Genomic DNA, 20,028 nt, shown 5'->3' with positions numbered 1-20,028 from the left:
TTTTCAAGTCTCTTACCGTTTTAGTATCTCAGCAATATAACTGCAAATTATTCAATATTAATTCACATAATCCAGGCAATAGAAAAGCAACTGCAGTTGCATTAACAGATTTCTGACCTTAATGCCGATGTCTGACAACTGTTTAATGGCACTGAATGAGATTATAGACTTAGTGTCTGTGGGTTTTAGCTTTTAGGATTACTGGCTTGGTTAATGATAGTGCTGATGATCTCCTCTGCCCCCCCGGATGATCCGGCTTTGGCCATATTTTCTCTTCATTTGATGCTTTCCTGGTAGCATGCTTTATCTGTGATGAGGTTTGTACAAATTGTAATAAATTTAGCAAAAGTATTAGAATTGAACTTTTGAACCGTCGTGATTTGTGTTTACATGTCTTCCCTGTTACCTTGGTTTTCTGGAAGTCGGTCAGTGACTTTATGTATAGGATGAGGTATCGACAGCGATGTCACACTACAGTAGGCATCATGAGACTAGGGATAGTCAGGGATGCACCAGGATCCCTAGTCCCATATTTTTCGTGTACACATCCACGCAGAAATGTAGCATTTTGTTTCTACAGTGTCACAAATTCAGTAAAATTATCTACTATGCAAAAAAATCTGCATTTTATTTAACATCCTTTAAATGTGCTGTTCTTCAGGAGTACAACAATGCCAATAATTATTTTTAAAGCAAATTTTGTGATGATACCTATATCATCGTGCATCCCACATACAAGCATATCGTTAAAAGATGACTCCGTATCCCAGACATACAGCATAAATAGTGCTAGGGGTGTTTCATCCCAAAGGTATTGGATGGAGCTTAATCATTCCAGACCATGCAGTTCCACTGCTCCCCTGTCCAAAGCGTGAGGGCTTTATACCTCTCTAGTGGACACTTGGCATTGTGCATGGTGATGTTACACTAATGGCATGGTTGCTCCGGACTATCCCCATTCTATTGATTGTAGTATATGAAGGTTGTACAAGCTGTATTTGTGCACTTGAATGCCTGTGTCAGCAGTGGTTGCAAAGTAGTTGAATTCAGTGTTTTATATGCACACTAAAATGTTTTAGCTACAAATAAGTGCAGATAATATAACATACATGAAAGGCCAAACATGCCAACAGTACCACTTTCCCTGAATGGCTGAGTCAGACATCTCCTGCTGTGTAGTCAGTATCAGTCTGAGTTAATGTTGGTCCAGGTTGTTATTGAGGGAGTGAACATAGAGACACATACGGAAGCAACAGCTGGCCTCTTGGCGTAACGATGGCCTTTGGAATAGCAGCCAATAGTTGGATTTTTAGGCACATATGAAGTAGCTTGCTTGTATTAGACGCTCAGTGTTTACCATAAAATTCTACTGAATTCATAAACAAGAGTTGAGCGTAATTAAATTTTTAGTAGGCGTAGGATTAGATAACCAGTCCTTTTTTTTTTTTATTATTTAAGATGTGGGATACTGTTTCTTAGCATCTCACCTGGAGCCATACTGTGCTATTCCTAGTAGGAAATACTTCTCAGATGTTGCCTCTCCATAGCTATCATGCTGTTTACACTCCTAAACCAACTTCTGAAGACTGTTGTGTGACCGAGCTTTAAAAGTGATGCATGCAGTTTGCATGTCAGTCTCATGTCCGTGTTAAGTTTAGCACCTCAATGAATTAATCCCAACTTTGTGCTACACAGTACAGTTCTGTATGCATGAGAATTCACAGGCTCACAGCTCAAAGTTCAACAGCAAATGGTTGAAATCGGTATGCTAAAGAGTGATCTGCAATCAGTGTTGACACGAAAAAAACACTGATTGGCCCATGTCTAGTTAGCACTCAAGTCGTTTTTTTGTGTGCATCACTGATGGAGAGGAAACCCGACATGAAGATGTACTAGTGGGATCTCATGGATGCATGTTTTCATTCAGTTTTGTTTTGGGAGTGTATGAAGTTGAAGCCCTGAAAAACACTTTATGAAACTATGAGTATATTTGATTCTGCTTGGTTATTAACATGAAGTAATCACTTGATCAGAAGAACAGCGCTCATGTCTTGGCTGAATAACGGCAGACAGACCATTGGCCCCGCTTATTCTGGGTATTTCCCAGAGATTCCTAACTAACTAGTGTGCCTTTGCTGACGTGTTGGGCCATGCATGACTGTGTACAAAGACACAAGATTTGCATAAAATGTAGTACATCGCTAAAAGGACATGTAGTCTATATGACTAAAAAGAGCAGCGCATATTTCCATATAATTTGATCATTAAAATTGAAGGAGTTTTCCTGGGGTATTATTTTTGCCGTGCAGCGTTGACATACAGTTCTGGATTGCAGGAAAAAAGTCTCTGTTGCACCAAAAGCTTCGCAAAACTATAATAAAACAATGTCTCTATCATCAGATGGAACCCTGAGCCCTTTTTGTGTAATAACTCTTTCTGTGATATCAGTTTAAGAGAAATTAATCTCTTCAGGCGCCTGGTTCCCGTCACCACCACCATGAAATATTCTAACTTGTGTTTCTCTAGAGTGGTGCGTTTCACATTTAAGTCACTCTTAATGACTTTGTTTACATCTTAACCATGTGGATATTGAAGAATTTAAAGGAAATATCTAATTATTTTACCACATCAATGTTTAATAAATAAATGCTGTAGATATACAAACACTGATATTAGAATTTGCTTTGGTCCTGATATTGGCAGTAAAGTATTTGGCATAGCAGTGAATGAACTATAGACCATTTTTCCCCATGAGTGTGTGTGTATTTTTTATATATATATATAATATGAAATGGGGTATTTACTCACAGGTTTCATGTTCCAGTAATATTAGATGGACAAAAATGTGAGGCTTGTGTTCAGAAATAAAGGAAAGCTGGTATTGGTATTGTATTGGTTCTGTAGTAGCAGTTCAGCAGTAGAAATAGGTCTGTAGAATGCCTCTATTGATGTGTTCCTCATTAGAGCAAAATTGTTGGTACTGCGGTACATAATGGATGCTAAGTTGATGTCAGAGTGTATGTGGTTATTGCATGATGGACTAAGATGAGCTAGGCTGCTGATACGGGTGATTCTGCGTCTTCAGTTATCAAACAAGAGAAAAGTTACTGATCATGTGCTGATTCTAATAGACCTACCTGAGCTTCACTCAGTATTTTTTCTCCCAGCAACCAAAGTTAAGCTTTGCCACAGAGTTTGACACAAAGTGACCTGAGAGGAGGCAGTGTGCCACGCCTCTAGGCCATTTGCTACAGCTCTTTTTTGTCCTTTAGTCAGCTGACTCTCATCAGGTGCTTGTTGAAAGGACGAGAGGGTACTTCAGTAGCACACAAGATGCTATGGATTACATTCACATAGAAGACAAGGTCATGTCTAGTACTGTTGCTGTGGCTGCCACTCTCAAACCGTATCAGCAGTTAGCTGTTACCTTTGTGGGTTTTTAGGAGTGTTGTCTCTACAATTAGACTGTAGGCATTGGAAACTGTTGGTGTGCTTTTTTTGCTGTTTTTCCTTGCATTGTGTTTGAGTGAATTGAGATCAGATTTCCAATTTTGTGGCCTTAACATTCCCAAAACATTTTGAGGCCAGGTTCTGAAAATAACCTTTTCAGTTTTTGATTGATGATTGTATTGTAAAAATGTTTTTAGTTGATTTAGAGGGTTAATCTAATAGATACATCTAGCTGATACCAAAGTTGGTAACGGTAGGAAAGTGAGCAACTGGCAGGATTCTTAGTTGTAGCTAAAGCAGATTTAGTTCAAATAGCTTATTAGAGTGTAACAAAGCAAAGTATTGTGCTCTAACGTTGTCATGTCTATGTTCACTTGTGGCTAACACGTTAACTTTGTTAAATTGGAGCACTGTAAAGCACATCTTTAGTTTAGTGTTTATTAGGAATCCAGTCTGAATTGTTAAAGCAAAGCTCCACGGTGCCATTCTTTCAAATCTCAAATATTGTACGTTTGTTATATTGAAATGTGTAATAAACTAAAATGGAAACCATTTTATTAATGCAAGGAACACCGTCAGGTGCAAATTTTTACTGCATCAGAGAGTATTGAACCAAAATCAGTGCTGCAACAAACAACTGTTTTGATAGTCGATTCATCTGCTGATTATTAAAACAGAGATTCGATTATTCGGATTGTCAGTCGCTCAATTACCAAATAACTTCTACGTAGATTTTAAAATTAGCTGGTGTTTGTTTTATGCATTTTCTAACTAGCAATGAAGACAAAGATGACTATCTTGTTTTTAAAAAATACTGTTTTATCATTTTGTGCCAATTCAGCTTGGTAGTGTGAAAGGAGTGTAAGCTAATCTAGCAATGTAAGTATTCCTCATAGGAATTTGTAACATTTGACAAGGAACAGTTAAATTGACCAATAGATTAGATGTATGGGTTTTTTTTTTTTTGTTTTTTTGTTTTTTTTCTGGTTTCAAGTCCTTGAACAAATGTACAAAAAGTCAAGGAGGTTTTCTGAGGGAGCTCTCGTGTCTACCTTGTTTGGTACGTACAAGTCAGTTTTTCTTTAGTGCAGCCTGTTTTGACAGGTGTGAGCACTCCACCCGCGATGGGATGTGCTCTAGACACACGAGCAAAGGTTCACAGAACCCTGGCTCAATTTACTGATGGTGGAATGCAGTATTACACTGCAGAAGATGCAACTTTAACTAAAAAAAGGAAGCCTGGTTGAGTTGTTCAGACCTCTGGTATTGTTTTACATTTGTTAACTTTAAAGATTTGAGGTTGTTAAGTTCAAACAGCAAGGCTACCAGGTTTACATACATGTTTCTAGTTAAAAGGAAGAATTGTTTTTATTGTGCAGTGGTCCGTACCAATTGAGGTGTTTCAACATCAGGATATGCAGTTTGCTTCTTTTAGCAGCACAGTAGCACTGTACTGTCTGCATAATCTATCTGTCAAGATTTGACATTTGTCTCTAATAACAGTAAATTAATTGCAATGTAATACAGTTGATTTTGGCACATGGAGTGAGGAACATGTTTGTGGCTAGACATCAGGTTAAATTCACATTGACAAACCATTCAGTCAGAGACACAATTTTAATGGTTTATTTTATTGCTTTGATTGTGGTTCATGTATTTTAAGCGTCTCTCTTTGAAAACAACGTAGGGTAGGATAATACGTTTACATCAAGAATACATGTGAGGTATAAATCTGAATTTTATACAGTGATGGGTGAGTGAAAGTTGGCCATTGTTTGGGGTCTAATATGAAAATAAAATGCTGCTTGTATCCCAGCCACAATTTCAGACCAGCCAGTGAACTCCCACATACGTAATTTAACTTCCTGCATTGCCAAATTAAAAAGAGTGTCACAAAAACTCCAACTAAACCAGAAAACAGCTTTAAATACTTGAAATACTATGAACAGAGAGCATGCTTTGGTATGTAAATGTTATCTCTCAGACTTTGTCTTGCATTTCAATCTGTATGCATATCTTATGTCTCTGGCATAGATCAGAGCGTGTCCCGGCAGCAGGAGTGAGGAAGAGCTTTAGAAGAAGAAAATGAGTGAACTGGACCAGTTACGCCAGGAGGCTGAGCAGCTCAAAAACCAGATCAGAGTGAGTACCCCTATGCTCCCGCATTGACTTCACAGGCATTTAAATGACATCTGGCTGTTTTCACATCACTGTTTTTGTTTTATACTCCAGTAATGAAACAGACTATAATGCTACCAGCTCAGAATATCAGTGTTAATTTGAGGGTATTAACATTAGGTATGGGCACAAGTGACTGAAGGAGGTATCAGTTTGCAAATATCCAAGTGACAAGTAAAATTCACAAATTGGTTGTTTTGCCTGACACTAAATGGGAAGTGGGGTTCTGATATATCTAACCTGAATCCCACAAGCACAGTTAAGTCTGTGGCACGGCAGGGTAGACTATACCAAATGTTTTGAGAATCTGATGGGTTTCTTTGCTTAGCATAGCCAAGATCCTCCTACTTTGACAGGAAGGGACCATTTAACTAATGCGCAGTTGCAAACACACCTGCATTAAACAAAGTGGTATAAAATGACTACATGACCACTAAAACGACACTCTTCAATGACTTATAAAGATTCTTTGAAGTGTACAGACATTTTTTAAACCATATTCTGTAGCTGCATTCGAATAGTTATATAGCCATTTGTTCTGTTATCTTGCAATTTGAGGACCAAAAAAGTATCATTGCCGGTAAAGGAGGACGTCGTGTATGGAAGCATATCAGTATTAAAATTAAAATGTAATGCAAAATGGGAATGTAAGCTTAAATGTAAAATTTCCACTCATACATGTAAGTTTGGGCTCAAAATGACAATTCTAATTCATTAATTCCCTTTACATTTGCTATTTGGTTTACTAGAATTAGGTTTTCATTTACACAAAGATTTAGATGCTTCATGAGAAGCTTTATTTAAATTAAAATGTATTTCCAGAACTGCATATTCATGCCATATATGATTATACAATGTTGGTATCAAAATTATAATTAAAATGTAATTTTAAAATGTGATTAAAATGTTAAATTATTTTGCACACTCTAATAATGTTTGTGGAATCGTGTTTTGTAAGAAAACAAAGCTAGAAAAATGTTAAAATTCAAACATAAATGCGAAATGTCGCCTCTCCACTTTGCAATATCTTTGAAAATGCCTTGGATCAGATTGTATTTTAATTTTCGCAGATTCACAACCGGTCAGTCATCCTATCAGGCTAGGGCCAACACTTAGGACGTTATCTGAAAACATGACAGCCAAATGGTTTATAGCTCCTCTTACAAAAGCAGATGGGGGCACGGTGGCTAGAGACTAGACATTTGCAATTTAAGTTTATAAAGTGATGTTGCCTAGTTAAACCTGCCATCGTGGGACAAATCTGGGGCTTAGATCGAACTAAGATTAAAGTTAGTTTAACTGGTTAAGCAAGAAATCTTGCATTGAGATGCCCTGGTAGGCCAAAGAAGAGCACTGAAGTGGACAATCACTTTTAAACAATCACTTTTTACGGGTTAGCTGTGTGAAAAAACAAAGACGTGAGCATTTACTCGAAGAAGCCTGGCAAAAAAATTGTACTGGAAAAGAACATAAAATGCACCTAGAGTTCTGGGACAAAGTATTGTGGACTGATGAGATTAAGATTAACCTGAACCAAGAGTGATGGAATGAGGAAAACCAAAAAGGAAAAAATAAAACCACCTTCTCACAATTCAAAGCGTTTGATTGCTGCTAAAGTAGTGTTCTTCTGAAGTGAACAGAAGCATTTAAATTGTTCAGATCCTACTAAATGCACTAAACACCATTTAACGTTGCATCTTCTTGCAGTCTCCAGAGTAAAATGTTCCTGATTGGTCAAGTCTGTCACCTGATCTGATTATTGCAATTCATACTGACTAAAGACAAGATTGAACCTCCCCCCACCCAAAGCAAGCAGGACCTGGCAATAAATGCATTATAGGCCTAGCAGCTTGTCACCAGGGAAGGAACCAGGTGTCTGGTGATGTCTGTGGGTTACAAACTTTAGAAATGTATCAATTGCAAACAAACAAGAAGTCATTTTATTTTATCGAAACAATTACTTTGAGCAATTTTCATTTAGTTCAGGAGCCACTGAAATGTGATGCCGTGTCTCAAGGTTTTTCTTTAGGGGTTCAACCATTATAGATATAACTGCCCTCAAGTTGAAACATTTTTACTTATAGTCATAGTTTTAGTTCATTTCAGTTCCAGTGTTGTGAAGTACAGAGCCTTGGCTCGGATAATCACTGTGCAGTTATTTACAGCCTGCCCTATGCATGTGCTGAGCTCTGTGGACTTCCAGTTTTCCAGATCCAGTTTTGTCCACCAATCTTTTGAGCACACTTATCAGATTGTCCAAAACTCAATATTCTTTTGTGTTTTCATAGATAATACAGCCCCACAGTGAAATCATTTAATTTTTTTATCTGTGTGAGTATATGGTGTTTGTATATAGTATATTGGGCTATGCATTTCAAACTTGAATTTTCTGCACAATTAGAATAATATCCTCCCACCAACTCAGGCTACTGCACTCTGGACACCTCAGGAGACAATGATGCCATTTAGCAGTTTACCCAGACCATAAACCCGTATCATGTGATGTACACAGAGACGGATGTCAATGGCAAGTCTTTAAGATAAGCAGACGCATTCTGATCGTCTGTTTTCACCTTTATAAAGTGTTAGCTAGCTGATACCAAACCTGGTAGATTCACTAAATTGTTTTATTCTGTTAAATCTATACAGGTAAAGCGTAAAGTTAGCTTGAGTTTGTTAATTGGCACTTTTTAGCATCACTTACTATACTATATGGACGTATTGGGACACCTACACATTAAACATACAGGAGATTTTCTGAGATCCCATTCTAAATCCATAGGCAATAATAGAGTTGGTTCCCCTTTGGAGCTGTAACAGCTTCCATGCTTCTGGCAAGCTTTCCACTCTGATCTTTCTAAGATTTTGGAGTGTGTGGCAATCATTTGTGAGGTACTGCTGTTGGACGAGAGGACATGGCTCTCAGTCTCCAAAGGTATTCGATGGGGTTGAGATTAGGGCTCTGTGAGGGCCAGTCAAGTTCTTCTACACCAGACTCACCCAGACAGGCCTTAATGGACCTTGCTTTGTGTACTGGGGCTCGGTCATGCTGGAAGAGAAAAGGTTCTTCCCCAAGCTGTTCCCACATAGTTGGAAGCATAGAATTGCCCAAAATGTCTTGGTCTGCTGAAACTTTGATTTCCCTTCACTGGAGCTAAGTGGCATAGGCCAACCCCTGAAAAACAACCCCATAGCATTATCCCTCCTCCACCAGACTTTAACGTTGGCATCATGCAGTCAGGCAGGTGACGTTCTACTGGCATTCACCAAACCCAGACTCGTCTATCAGACTGCCAGATGGAGAGGAGTGATTCATCACTCCATAGAATGTTTCCACTGCTCCAGAGTCCAGTGGCGTGCTTTACACCACTGCCGCCCCCGCCCACCTTTTGGCATTTTGCACTTTATCTCAAGTTTGTGTGTATTAGCTCGGCCATGGAAACCCATTTAATGAAGCTCCTGATGCACAGTTCTGTTGCTGATGTTACTTCCAGAAGCAGTTTGGAACTCTTTAGTGAGTCAACAAAGGATAGACACTACGCTTCAGCACTCACCAGCCCCACTTTGTGACTTTGTGTGGTATACCGCTTCGTGGTTAAGCTGCTGTTGCTCCTAAGTACTTCCATTTCACAATAATGGCACTTATGATTGACAGGAGCAGATCTAGCAGGACAGAAATTTCGCAAACTGATCTGAGGCAGAGGTGGAATCCTACGACAGTGCCATGTTAACGTCACTGAGCTCATCAGTACGAGTCATTCTAGTGCCAGTTTTTGTCTATTGAGACTGTAAGGCTAGGTGCTTATTTTTAGCCACCTGTTAGCAATCGGTGTGGCTGAAACACCAGAACTCAATAATTAGATGTGTCCCAAATCTTTGGTCTGTATAGTGTATGTGCTATAGATGTGCTCTGTACTATCTGCTACCTGGAATCAGAGGCCAGTGTGCCTCCCTGGTCAGCCAGCTTGCTTCCTTCTCTGGAGTAAATAAAAAAACTAAAGATAAAAAAATTTTCGGACATCTCAGGGTTCTTGTATGACAATGTATAATGTTAAGGACAAGCTCATTTGCATGCTGAAAATGTCCTTTTAGATTTTTTTTATTTAAATTTACTTAGAAATTTTGAACATTCTGACTTACCCGTACAACTTCAATAAAATACTAAGTTGTCATATGTTAGATATGTTTTAATCAGTCGTGATTCATAAGTGAAAGTGTGTTTTCTGCGAGGTTTTGGTGACACTTTGACTGGAAGCACTTGCTTGCGTTTTATGGGCCCAAAAGGTGTCTAGTTCAAAACCTGTTGGAAAAGCAGGAATGCCGAAATTACACGTTTTGATTTTCTGCTTTAAAGTAGTTCCACTCTGTACACACGTAAACCACTTGGGTAACTTCTGAAAACAGGCCTCGGTGCCACAGGTTGCCAATAATGTTCGTTTACTTCATGAGTGATGGAGAAAGAATGTAGAAAAGAAATAATAGATCAGACGTGAATTGGGCTTATTTTAATCGATACGTAATCCATTAATGTATACCTAGATCAGCCACAATCTCGATCCTCTGGATTAAATTCTGACAACACTACTGTGCTCTTCAATAAGTAAAAAAAAAAAAATTCAGAGCTATTTACTTCTAGTCGTCTCAGGAATTAAGGGTAATGACTGCGATAAGACTCATCTGCTTAACCTTTTCAGCTGAAGGTGTGTACTTTTTGCTTGTGAGAATAGACTACATAACTGAGACATTTTCATATGGCAACCAGTAATTTGCATAGCTTACCAAATAAAGTTGGGATGCCTGCATTGAGTTACTGAGAGGCGCTTCCTGATGTGACTCATGGCTCATCACTGCGTTTGTAATGTTTTGATGCTAAATTATGTGGATGCAGTCACTCCTACAAAATGAATATTTTTAAAAGTTTACAATAATGAGTTTGTGTTTGTCAGTGACTCACATTACCCATCTTCTAAATCTCCATTTCTTAGGTTTCGTAACACATGAACCCGACTACGGTTATGATACCAACTACCATTGTCATCAATGACTGTTACCAAATAGACTAGCTAGTTCATTTAAACTTTGTGTTAAAAGATGAACGTGACCAGAATATAACAAGTTTATCAGAATAAAATGCCTCAGGAGGCTGTCTTACACTTTCATGGAGGGGGAAAAAAACACGTTTGTTATTTTGTGTTATGGCATCTATTTGCACATCAACACTGTCTTTACATTAAAGCTAAATTTGGAGGCTGTGAATCTATTCAGATTCTTCCATCTGAAAGAAGAAAAAAAAAGGTCCAGCATGACTCAGTATTCTGCATGTCTGCTATGTTTTTCAGGATGCGAGGAAAGCCTGTGCAGATGCCACACTATCACAGGTAAAGCATCATCATCACATGGGGGAACAAATCAAGCAAACTAAGAGCACCTGTTTTTATTTGATCCAACTCAAACTATTTTGTGTGATTTTGCGGTCATCTCAAATGTAATTTGTCTTCCAGATCACAGCCAACATCGACCCTGTTGGCCGAATCCAGATGCGCACAAGGCGAACGCTGAGGGGACATCTGGCTAAAATCTATGCCATGCACTGGGGCTCTGACTCCAGGTACTTTGTTTTAGTGTTTTAGCTTGATTTAGCTAGTTAGTGTGTTCTTGGGAGGAATTTGTAGTGGGTAACCCCTTTGCCTTTGACACTGGAGACTGGGATTCAATCCCCTGCCTGGGCAGGCACCCTACACTAGACCAATAAGAGTACTTGGGCAAGACTCCTAACACTGCCTTCACCTACCCATGTAAAACAAAAAAAGATAAAATCGTAAGTCGCTCTGGATAAGAACGTCTGCCAAATGCCGTAAATGTAAAAAGGCTGAGGGGGGAAAGCTTGAAAGAGAGTGCCTACTTCCTCATGTTGGAATGCAAATATTAAATGAGTTTTTCAGCTTTGTTTCCTGAAAGGCTGCTTATTCATAGAAACTGAGGCTTTACACTCAAACTGCCTTGTCTAATTTACATAGTTCCATAGTTGAACTACAAAGAAGATTTGTACTTTTTTTTTCTTTACTTTTTTCTGTGAAAATTGAATCTCAAACCTCATAACTCGTGTGTCACAAGTACTTTTCTAGGGAGTTGCACTCAAAATGATTTGCTGTTTTAGTTGTTATTAACATGGTGACTCTGCAGTGTTACTTCTCAATAAGCAGGATTATTGTAGTGTTTTTTGTGAATGAATTTTGGTTAAGTTTCACAGTTAACAGTTTTTGTTCTTTCCTGAAAATGATGTGCTTTACTGTAGCTTTTGCATAGTTTGATTTATAAATATTTTAATGTAGTTTTGATTTTGTAAATATTTTGTCAACAGCAAGAATGTAAAGGAAGTCAAAGTTTGTCGTCTTGTTGCCTTCCAGTGAGTTTATCCATTTCAATAATAGACTAAAATGGTAAAACTCACTGGGCGCGGTAGACTGTGTTTGCCTAAGTTGCTTTAGTCCAAGGCATAATTAGCTCCCAGGTATTTAACACGAGAACTGAATGATTTTTCTCTGTAATACTGTTTGAGTTTGTTTTGCAGTCGACACTTATAGTATTGATTTTGGTTTTTGTGTTAATGAAAATTCTTATTTTTATTCCATTAACAAGTAATTTTTTTTTTTTGTTGACAGTAATAATCTTGCTTCAAAGTTAAAACACATGGAGATCAATCATCCATTACAATTAGCCATCTTCAGGGGCTTCCCTTCTCTGTGTGGGAGTGTGTAGGTGTATTTTACACTAGCTGGTGGATATACACAGAGTGGTGAATCACTTTCTGTTCATGCGTGTAGGTGGTGAAATGATGGCTGTGTGTAGGTGTTATGACTAAGCATATGTTGTTGCTATTACGGTCATGGTTTAAATTGAGGCCCAAGCAGCATGAACAATGCTGCAGAATTGTTCTTTTAATAGTCCACAATACTTAACATGTTATTGATGATCGTTTCTTTATAAGCCCATAGATTATAATGTGCGTTCTTTAGGTTATCTGCTGCTTGCATTGACCTCACTGTTGCTTTTTTGTGTAGGCTGTTGGTCAGTGCATCCCAGGATGGTAAACTCATTATTTGGGACAGCTATACCACAAATAAGGTAGGTCAAGAGGAGATGCACTGATATGAAGGCATCTTACTTTGTTGCTTAGCATCAAGTACCAAGTTTCTAACCAAAGTACTTTGGTTTACCAAACACTAAACACTGTCCATTTATTGTGTGTGGTTCAGGTCCATGCCATTCCTCTTCGCTCGTCCTGGGTGATGACCTGTGCCTACGCTCCCTCAGGGAACTATGTGGCCTGTGGAGGCCTGGATAACATCTGTTCCATCTACAGTCTGAAGACTCGTGAGGGCAATGTGCGCGTCAGCCGTGAACTGGCTGGACACACAGGTATATTTCATAGTGCCTCTAAGTCTGTAAGTCTTCTGCTGAATGTTTCAGTCAGTCGGGAGAATATTTCCCCCAGAGCCCTTTAGTTTAAAAGCTTGAGGACAGATTAAGACAGATTTATACTTGAGTACATAACCCAAATAGGTATACAAATGGAGTCTTTTGCCTGTTAACCCTTTTTAGCCAGTGAATAAATCGTAAACCGACAAACCTAAAATTACAAACGCTATCCCTGAAAACATCAAATGGCACTGCGTTTTATGTAAACAGTTAATCTTTATTAAATGAAATATGACCATAATGGTAAGAAGTAGGCTGCCTGCTTAAGTTTACCACATTTTTGCCTCAGTTAACAAACATACACCTCCTAGCCGGGACAGGCTTGACGTTCATATGCATAGTTTAAACAGCAATCAACAAAGTCAGTAGCTTGTAGTTTTTAAGCCTTTGTTTTGTCATGGAACTAACTCACATAGTTTAACCATTATCAACCAAACACACTGTTTTTCTTACATTTTTTGGAAAAATTTTTTGCCCCACTTTAGCACGGTGGCCTAATTGTGATGGTGCAATAAACTACATTTATAATGGTTTAATCCCTCCTCTCTTCCTTTATAAGCAGCTCTGGTGGTATCGGTTTAAGTGCAGTTGAGGAGTCTATACCCTGGCAGCTCAGAATCTCTAGTCCATCTATTTTTGTGTTAGCTGTGCTTTAGAAGCAGTTTACAATTGTGCTTTTATAAAAGGACATAAAGCATTTTATTTGTGGAATACTTTGCTATTTGTCTGGGTTTGTTTTATGCAGATGTGGTGCTCCATACTGGTCATGTACTCTTTCGACCTTACATAAGTTGAAGTGAAAGTTTGTCACGTTGTTAATGTGAGTGTACCTGTTTAACTGCTGGAATGAGAACTTTCTGCTATGACTACAATCATTACCATGTTTTTGAAATGACTCATCCAGCTCCAGTGAAAGTGATATGTCTTCAGCATTCTGACTTGAGTAAAACCGTACGTTTGAGACTTTTATTTCCTTGTGTCTGCAGGGTACCTGTCCTGCTGCCGCTTCCTTGATGACAACCAGATTGTCACGAGTTCTGGCGACACCACCTGGTGAGAGAGAGAAACTGCAGCCCCTTCAATGAAAATCAAGAGAGTGGAAATAAGGAGGCAGCACATACATATTGCAGTGTTACCTCAATGTAACAAGTAAACTTCATTTAGAAAAGAAAAATAAATGATTAGGATAGATAATACTAGGATAGACTTATACTCACTGAGTATAAGTTCATGATATTTCTTAAAATCTAGACCTTGTAGGTAAGATCAGTTATCTGGCTTTATTTTGCTGTATTTTCAGTCTTTATAATTTTTGCCAAAATTATAGTGGTGATGGGTTTTGCATAAGCAACAAACACTAGTAGGGAGGCAGGATATCAAAATTAAGTGTTGGCGGATAATTACTTTTTTTAAAAATCTGCATCGGATGTTTAGTTTTGACCAGTATTTCAAACCAATGTTTTGATGTTTTTGTTGATGGAATACATTCGAACAATACTGGCCTGCAGCACGAAATATGTCTGCAATTTTTTTTTCTGTAATCCAGGACGATGTCATTCGTTTTAACTTTTTAAAATATTTATGTATCATCATCATCAGATATGTACTTGAAAAATGTAGAATACTGGCATCAGCCCACATTTCCCATATCTCTACATCCTGTCTGAATAGGGTGTTCTGCTGATTGGAAGCTAATGAAAAGTATATTTTTGCCTGCCAAGTCAAAAAAAAAAGTAGAGTACCCTCTTTAGTATTATCTGGTATTTTCTTGCATTTAAAAAAATGTATAATGTTTTTATTACAGTGCTCTCTGGGACATAGAGACTGGTCAGCAGACAACCACTTTTGCAGGCCACACTGGAGATGTGATGAGCCTGTCGCTGAGTCCTGACTCCAGGACCTTTGTGTCAGGGGCCTGCGATGCCTCTGCTAAGCTGTGGGATGTGCGTGAGGGGATGTGCAGACAGACTTTTACTGGCCATGAATCTGACATCAATGCCATCTGTGTAAGTAACACTACTCTGTTAACTGAATTGTATTATGCTACTGTTACAGTACTATGCTGTGCTGCAACTACAACAAAAAAAACATACTATGTAAGCTTCAGTATATGTCTCAGTGACGGAGAACAGTTGGTCGTCTAAGCCATCAGTTCCAGTTTTTTTAAATTATATTGAGCACTTTGGCAGTTGTTTGAGTTTTTCCAGCAAAAATTGATGCTAGAAATGCTGCCAGTGTGTTCACTGGAAACTTCCTTCCTGCTTTTAATTTTCTGTATTCTGTGTATCGAGCAGGGTTCATTATATTCAAGTGCTATCAAACCTGTGTAGAAGCTCATGAGAGTTGTTGGCTGGGGCATATTTTACTAATCCTAGGTTTCGTTCTCTATTTGAAGGCTCTATAACCAAATGTTTGAGTGTTTTGCTGTTATATCTCTCAGCTTATCCATCCTGGTTGTTTTTCCTCAGTTCTTCCCCAATGGCAATGCATTTGCCACTGGCTCGGATGATGCCACTTGCCGCCTGTTTGACCTGCGTGCTGACCAGGAGCTAATGGTGTACTCCCACGACAACATCATCTGTGGCATCACCTCCGTGGCCTTCTCCAAGAGCGGCCGCCTTCTGCTGGCTGGTTACGATGACTTTAACTGCAATGTGTGGGACAGCCTGAAGGCTGACCGTGCAGGTGAGACATGCACACACTCACAGTGTAAATGGATCTCAGAGAACATGAGTATTGTAGAAACAGATGTTGTACTGTTACTGTGTACATGCGGGGAGAAAACTTAAATAATTCTGCATGGTGGTTTGCATGTTATTTTTTTTTTCAGTAACATGATCCTGCTGTTAGTCATGTTATTGTGTACCTTGGGGAAATGATCATTCAAATCTAACAGGTTTTTCCACATAGCATTTATTGTTGAAGTACATGTACATAGACAGGCAGAAACACGCATTGCATGCATTCTCTTCATCTTGGTCACAGAAACGGTTTAGACCAGCCTTGTAAACCTATAAACTCTATTGAAGATAACATTTGTTTTTATTGGTGTATTAATGTTGCTGTCTGGTAGGTGTGTTGGCTGGCCATGACAACCGCGTGAGCTGTCTGGGTGTGACTGATGATGGCATGGCTGTGGCTACAGGGTCCTGGGACAGCTTCCTCAAGATCTGGAACTGAACTCTGAACACATGTCTGACACAGTAAGACAGCTTTTGTCTTAGTTTATTATGTATTTTATTCATATTTTTATTGTAAGCAAATTGGTACAATGTTTTTACAATTTAGTCATGTAGGCAAAAATGTGTTTGGTGTTTCGTCTGGTCAGAGGAAAGAAGACAAGGAAAGTTGGTGGTGGATTGAGGAAGTCCAGGAGAGTATTCAGAAGAAGAAGGCAGCTAAGAAAAAGTGGGATAACCAGAGAGATGAAGGAAGTAGGCAGGAGTACTGTGAGGCTAGTCGCATAGCGAAAAGAATGGTGGCAAAGGCAAAGGCTCAGGCCTGTGATGAGCTGTATGAGAGGCTGAACAGTAAAGAAGGAGTAAAGGAATTGTATCGTTTGGCTAAACAGAGAGGGAAAGGATGTACAGCAGGTTAGGCTGATAAAGGATAGAGAGGGAAATGTACTAGTGAGTGAACAGAGTGTTGAGTAGATGGAAGGAGTACTTTGAAGAACTAATGAATGAGGAAAACGAGAGAGAGAGGAGGACAACGGGGGGAGAGATAGTGGATCAGGAAATGCAGAGAATTAGTAAGGTGGAAGTGAGGGCAGCTTTAAAAAGCATGAAGAATGGAAAGGCAGTTGGTCCAGATGACATACCTGTGGAGGTATGGAGATGTTTAGGAGAGAAGGCAGTGGACTTTTTAACCAGGTTGTTTAACAAAATCCTGGAGAGTGAGAGGATGCCTGATGAGTGGAGAAGCAGCGTACTGGTCCCCATTTTTAAGAACAAGGGTGATGTGCAGAGCTGCAGTAACTACAGAGGTATAAAGTTGATGAGCCACACCATGAAGGTATGGGAAACAGTTGTTGAAGCAAGGCTAAGGCGAGAGGTTCAGATCAGTGAGCAGCAGTTTGGTTTCATGCCCAGAAAGAGCACCACAGATGCAATTTTTGCATTGAGTGTTGGCAGAGAAGGTCAGAAGGAGCTACATTGTGTCTTTGTGAATCTAGAGAAGGCATATGATCGGGTGCCAAGACAGGAACTGTGGTACTGTATGAGGAAGTCAGGGGTAGCTGAAAAGTATGTTGGGGTGGTGCAGGACATTTATGAGGATAGTGAGACAGTGGTGAGGTGTGCAGTTGGAGTGACAAATGGTTTCAAGGTAAAGGTAGGGTTACATCAGGGATCAGCTTTGAGCCCCTTCTTGTTTGCAATGGTGATGGACAGGTTGACAGATGAGGTCAGGCAGGAGGCTCCATGGACCATGATGTTTGCAGATGACATTGTAATCTGAGAGAATCTGGAGAGGTGGAGGTTTGCACTGGAGAGGAAAGGAATGAAGGTCAGTAGAGATAAGATGGAATACATGTGTGTGAATGAGAGGGAGGCAGGTGGAAACGTGAAGATGCAAGGAGTAGAGGTCGTAAAGGTGGATGACTTCAAATATCTTGGGTCAACCATCCAGAGCAATGGACAGTGTAGAAAAGAGGTGAAGAAGAGGGTGCAGGCAGGATGGAGTGGGTGGAGACGGGTGTCAGGGCTGATGTGTGACAGAAGGATAGCAGCAAGAGTGAAAGGGAAGGTTTACAAGACAGTAGTGCGTCCTGCTATGATGTATGGTTTGGAGACTGTGGCTCTGTCTAAAAGACAGGAGGCTGAGATGGAGGTGGCGGAGATGAAGATGCTGAGATTTTCGTTGGGAGTGACAAGGATGGACAAGATTAGAAATGAGCAGATCAGAGGGAGAGTGAAGGTGGAGCAGTTTGGAGATAAAGCCAGAGAGGCCAGGTTGAGATGGTTTGGACATGTGTTGAGGAGGAATAGTGGATATATTGGTCAAAGAATGTTGGAGATGGAGGTAAAAAAAAATTTTATGGTAAAAAAAATCCATGATTACACATTTTATCATTTCCATTGCCAACTGAACTAAAAAAATCAAGTTAAATTAAAACTCAAAGCTCCTCTCTTGTTGCTGCTACTGTTTGTGTTTGCTGTTAATACTGCTGTAAACTAAATCAAAACCCTAATGTTGAATGCAAAACAAACTACAGGTAGAATTGCTGAACTTTGTTTTTTTTTTTTTTTTTCCAGTGTGTTAATGAGTTACAATCAGAATTTCTGTGTTGTGCTGTCTTTAGCAAAGCTTAAGCTGAGCTGTCTACTGTTGTATTAATTTCATTTTCTCCTTATCAAAAACCTACTATGTCTTGCATCATAATACTCAAAAGTGAAAATAAAAATGAAACTATATAACATGAACTGCTGTTTAAAAAAAAAAAAACAAGCTTTTATTGCTCCTTTTAAAGCTCACAGAATCTAAACAGAAATCAGTGAGAAACTAATGAAGAAAAATTCTAAAAATGTAATTGTGCCCTGGTCACAGATAACGTTTGATGAGAACCGGATGCAGGTACGCGACCATTGATAATTGGGGGCTGCAAATAAGCTGATTTGTTTATTGTGAGAAATTACATTATGTAACGTCAGAGTGCTTTTCTTAGCATACTGTGGACAACCATTGCGTATTTCATTTTAAAAAGCATGTAGTCCCGTTTACCTTGATGTAGTGCAGTTTTGCATGTAAAATTAGGGCTAAAAGTCTTCGTATTTTTAGTTTTGATAGCATTTTTGAAACGTAACACTATAAATAGGCCTGTCACAATTGTTACATAATCACCTGATGGTGAGTTATTTTCGTGACTCTAAATAAAAGTAAGCAGAAAATGAGTTTATTCAGACATGTCGGCGCTCTTATGAAAAGAACCATTATCTCTAAACTCTTGAGTGGTGATGTAACACCTTTTAGAGGCCGTCAACGAGAAATGTTTGCTTATGCGAGTTCTGTGTTTTGGCCACATAAGGCTTGAACTTTAATAGTTTCAACCAAAAAAAAACAATTGCAATTGTTTTATATGGTAATCAATAGCTAGACGTTCATGATTGTGACAGGCCCAACTACTGGTTCTTTTCTCTCTTTAAACTAATCAGACTTGAGAAAAACTAATTGGTGATGCATAGTGTGTCATGAACATGCTGAAGTATCGTAAGGTCACGTTGTTACTGATATGACCTGCATTTCTGCTTCCAGACCTTAATAATAATAATAATAATAATAATAATAATAATAATAATAATAATAATAGTGGTGGTGGTTGGTTAGTGTAGAGGTTAACACCTTTGCCTTCTACACTGTAGACTGGGGTTCAATCCCCTACCAGGGCAAACACACTACACTATACCAATAAGGGTCCTTGGGCAAGACTCCTAACACCACCTTGGCCTACCTGTGTAAAATGATCAAACTGTAAGTCACTCTGGATAAGAGCGTCAGCCAAATGCCGTAAAATGTAAATGTAATAATAAGGACATGTCTATTTGTGAAATGCTGAAGTTTTTTTTTTTATTGCCTCCCTGTAACCATACTATTTGTTGTGCTTGAATTGACCTGTCTTGATGGATGTTAATGAGAAGTTGGTAAGTTGATTAACTCTTCTTGTGGTCTCTCCTTCTGCATTTCTTTAGATGTCGTTTGAACTCCAAAGTTGACTGGAAGACCATTCCAACTTTAGAATGTTAAATTTCACAGCATCGTCAACAAAACACCTTATAAAACTGACTCAGACACCACCACAAAAAGAAAAAACTTCTAAGGGAAAACAATGCCTTTCCTACACAAAGAAGAGCACAATTTGTTTTATCACCCACCTTAAAAAAGAAAAAAAAAAAGGAAAAAAAAGAGCGAGAGAGAAGAATTCCT

At 38.9% G+C, this 20,028-nt stretch overlaps 1 protein-coding gene across 1 annotated transcript in view; it reads left to right on the top strand.

Annotated features, from left to right (window-relative positions):
• Positions 1–20,028, top strand: part of gnb1b (guanine nucleotide binding protein (G protein), beta polypeptide 1b) — a 25,503-nt gene extending 5,475 nt beyond the window's left edge. The window contains exons 2-11 of the mRNA XM_037535163.1: positions 5,485–5,592; positions 10,968–11,006; positions 11,130–11,236; positions 12,690–12,753; positions 12,885–13,047; positions 14,094–14,160; positions 14,912–15,113; positions 15,576–15,792; positions 16,181–16,310; positions 19,794–20,028. Of these exons, the coding sequence (XP_037391060.1) occupies positions 5,536–5,592; positions 10,968–11,006; positions 11,130–11,236; positions 12,690–12,753; positions 12,885–13,047; positions 14,094–14,160; positions 14,912–15,113; positions 15,576–15,792; positions 16,181–16,287 (1,023 nt within the window). The 5' untranslated portion in view covers positions 5,485–5,535 and the 3' untranslated portion in view covers positions 16,288–16,310; positions 19,794–20,028. The remainder of the gene's footprint in view (positions 1–5,484; positions 5,593–10,967; positions 11,007–11,129; positions 11,237–12,689; positions 12,754–12,884; positions 13,048–14,093; positions 14,161–14,911; positions 15,114–15,575; positions 15,793–16,180; positions 16,311–19,793) is intronic.

The sequence above is a fragment of the Pygocentrus nattereri genome, chromosome 26 (assembly GCF_015220715.1).
Source record: "Pygocentrus nattereri isolate fPygNat1 chromosome 26, fPygNat1.pri, whole genome shotgun sequence".
Classification (NCBI taxonomy): domain Eukaryota; kingdom Metazoa; phylum Chordata; class Actinopteri; order Characiformes; family Serrasalmidae; genus Pygocentrus; species Pygocentrus nattereri.
The sequence above is the reverse complement of the archived record's forward strand: the minus strand, read 5'-3'. Positions and strand labels throughout refer to the sequence as shown.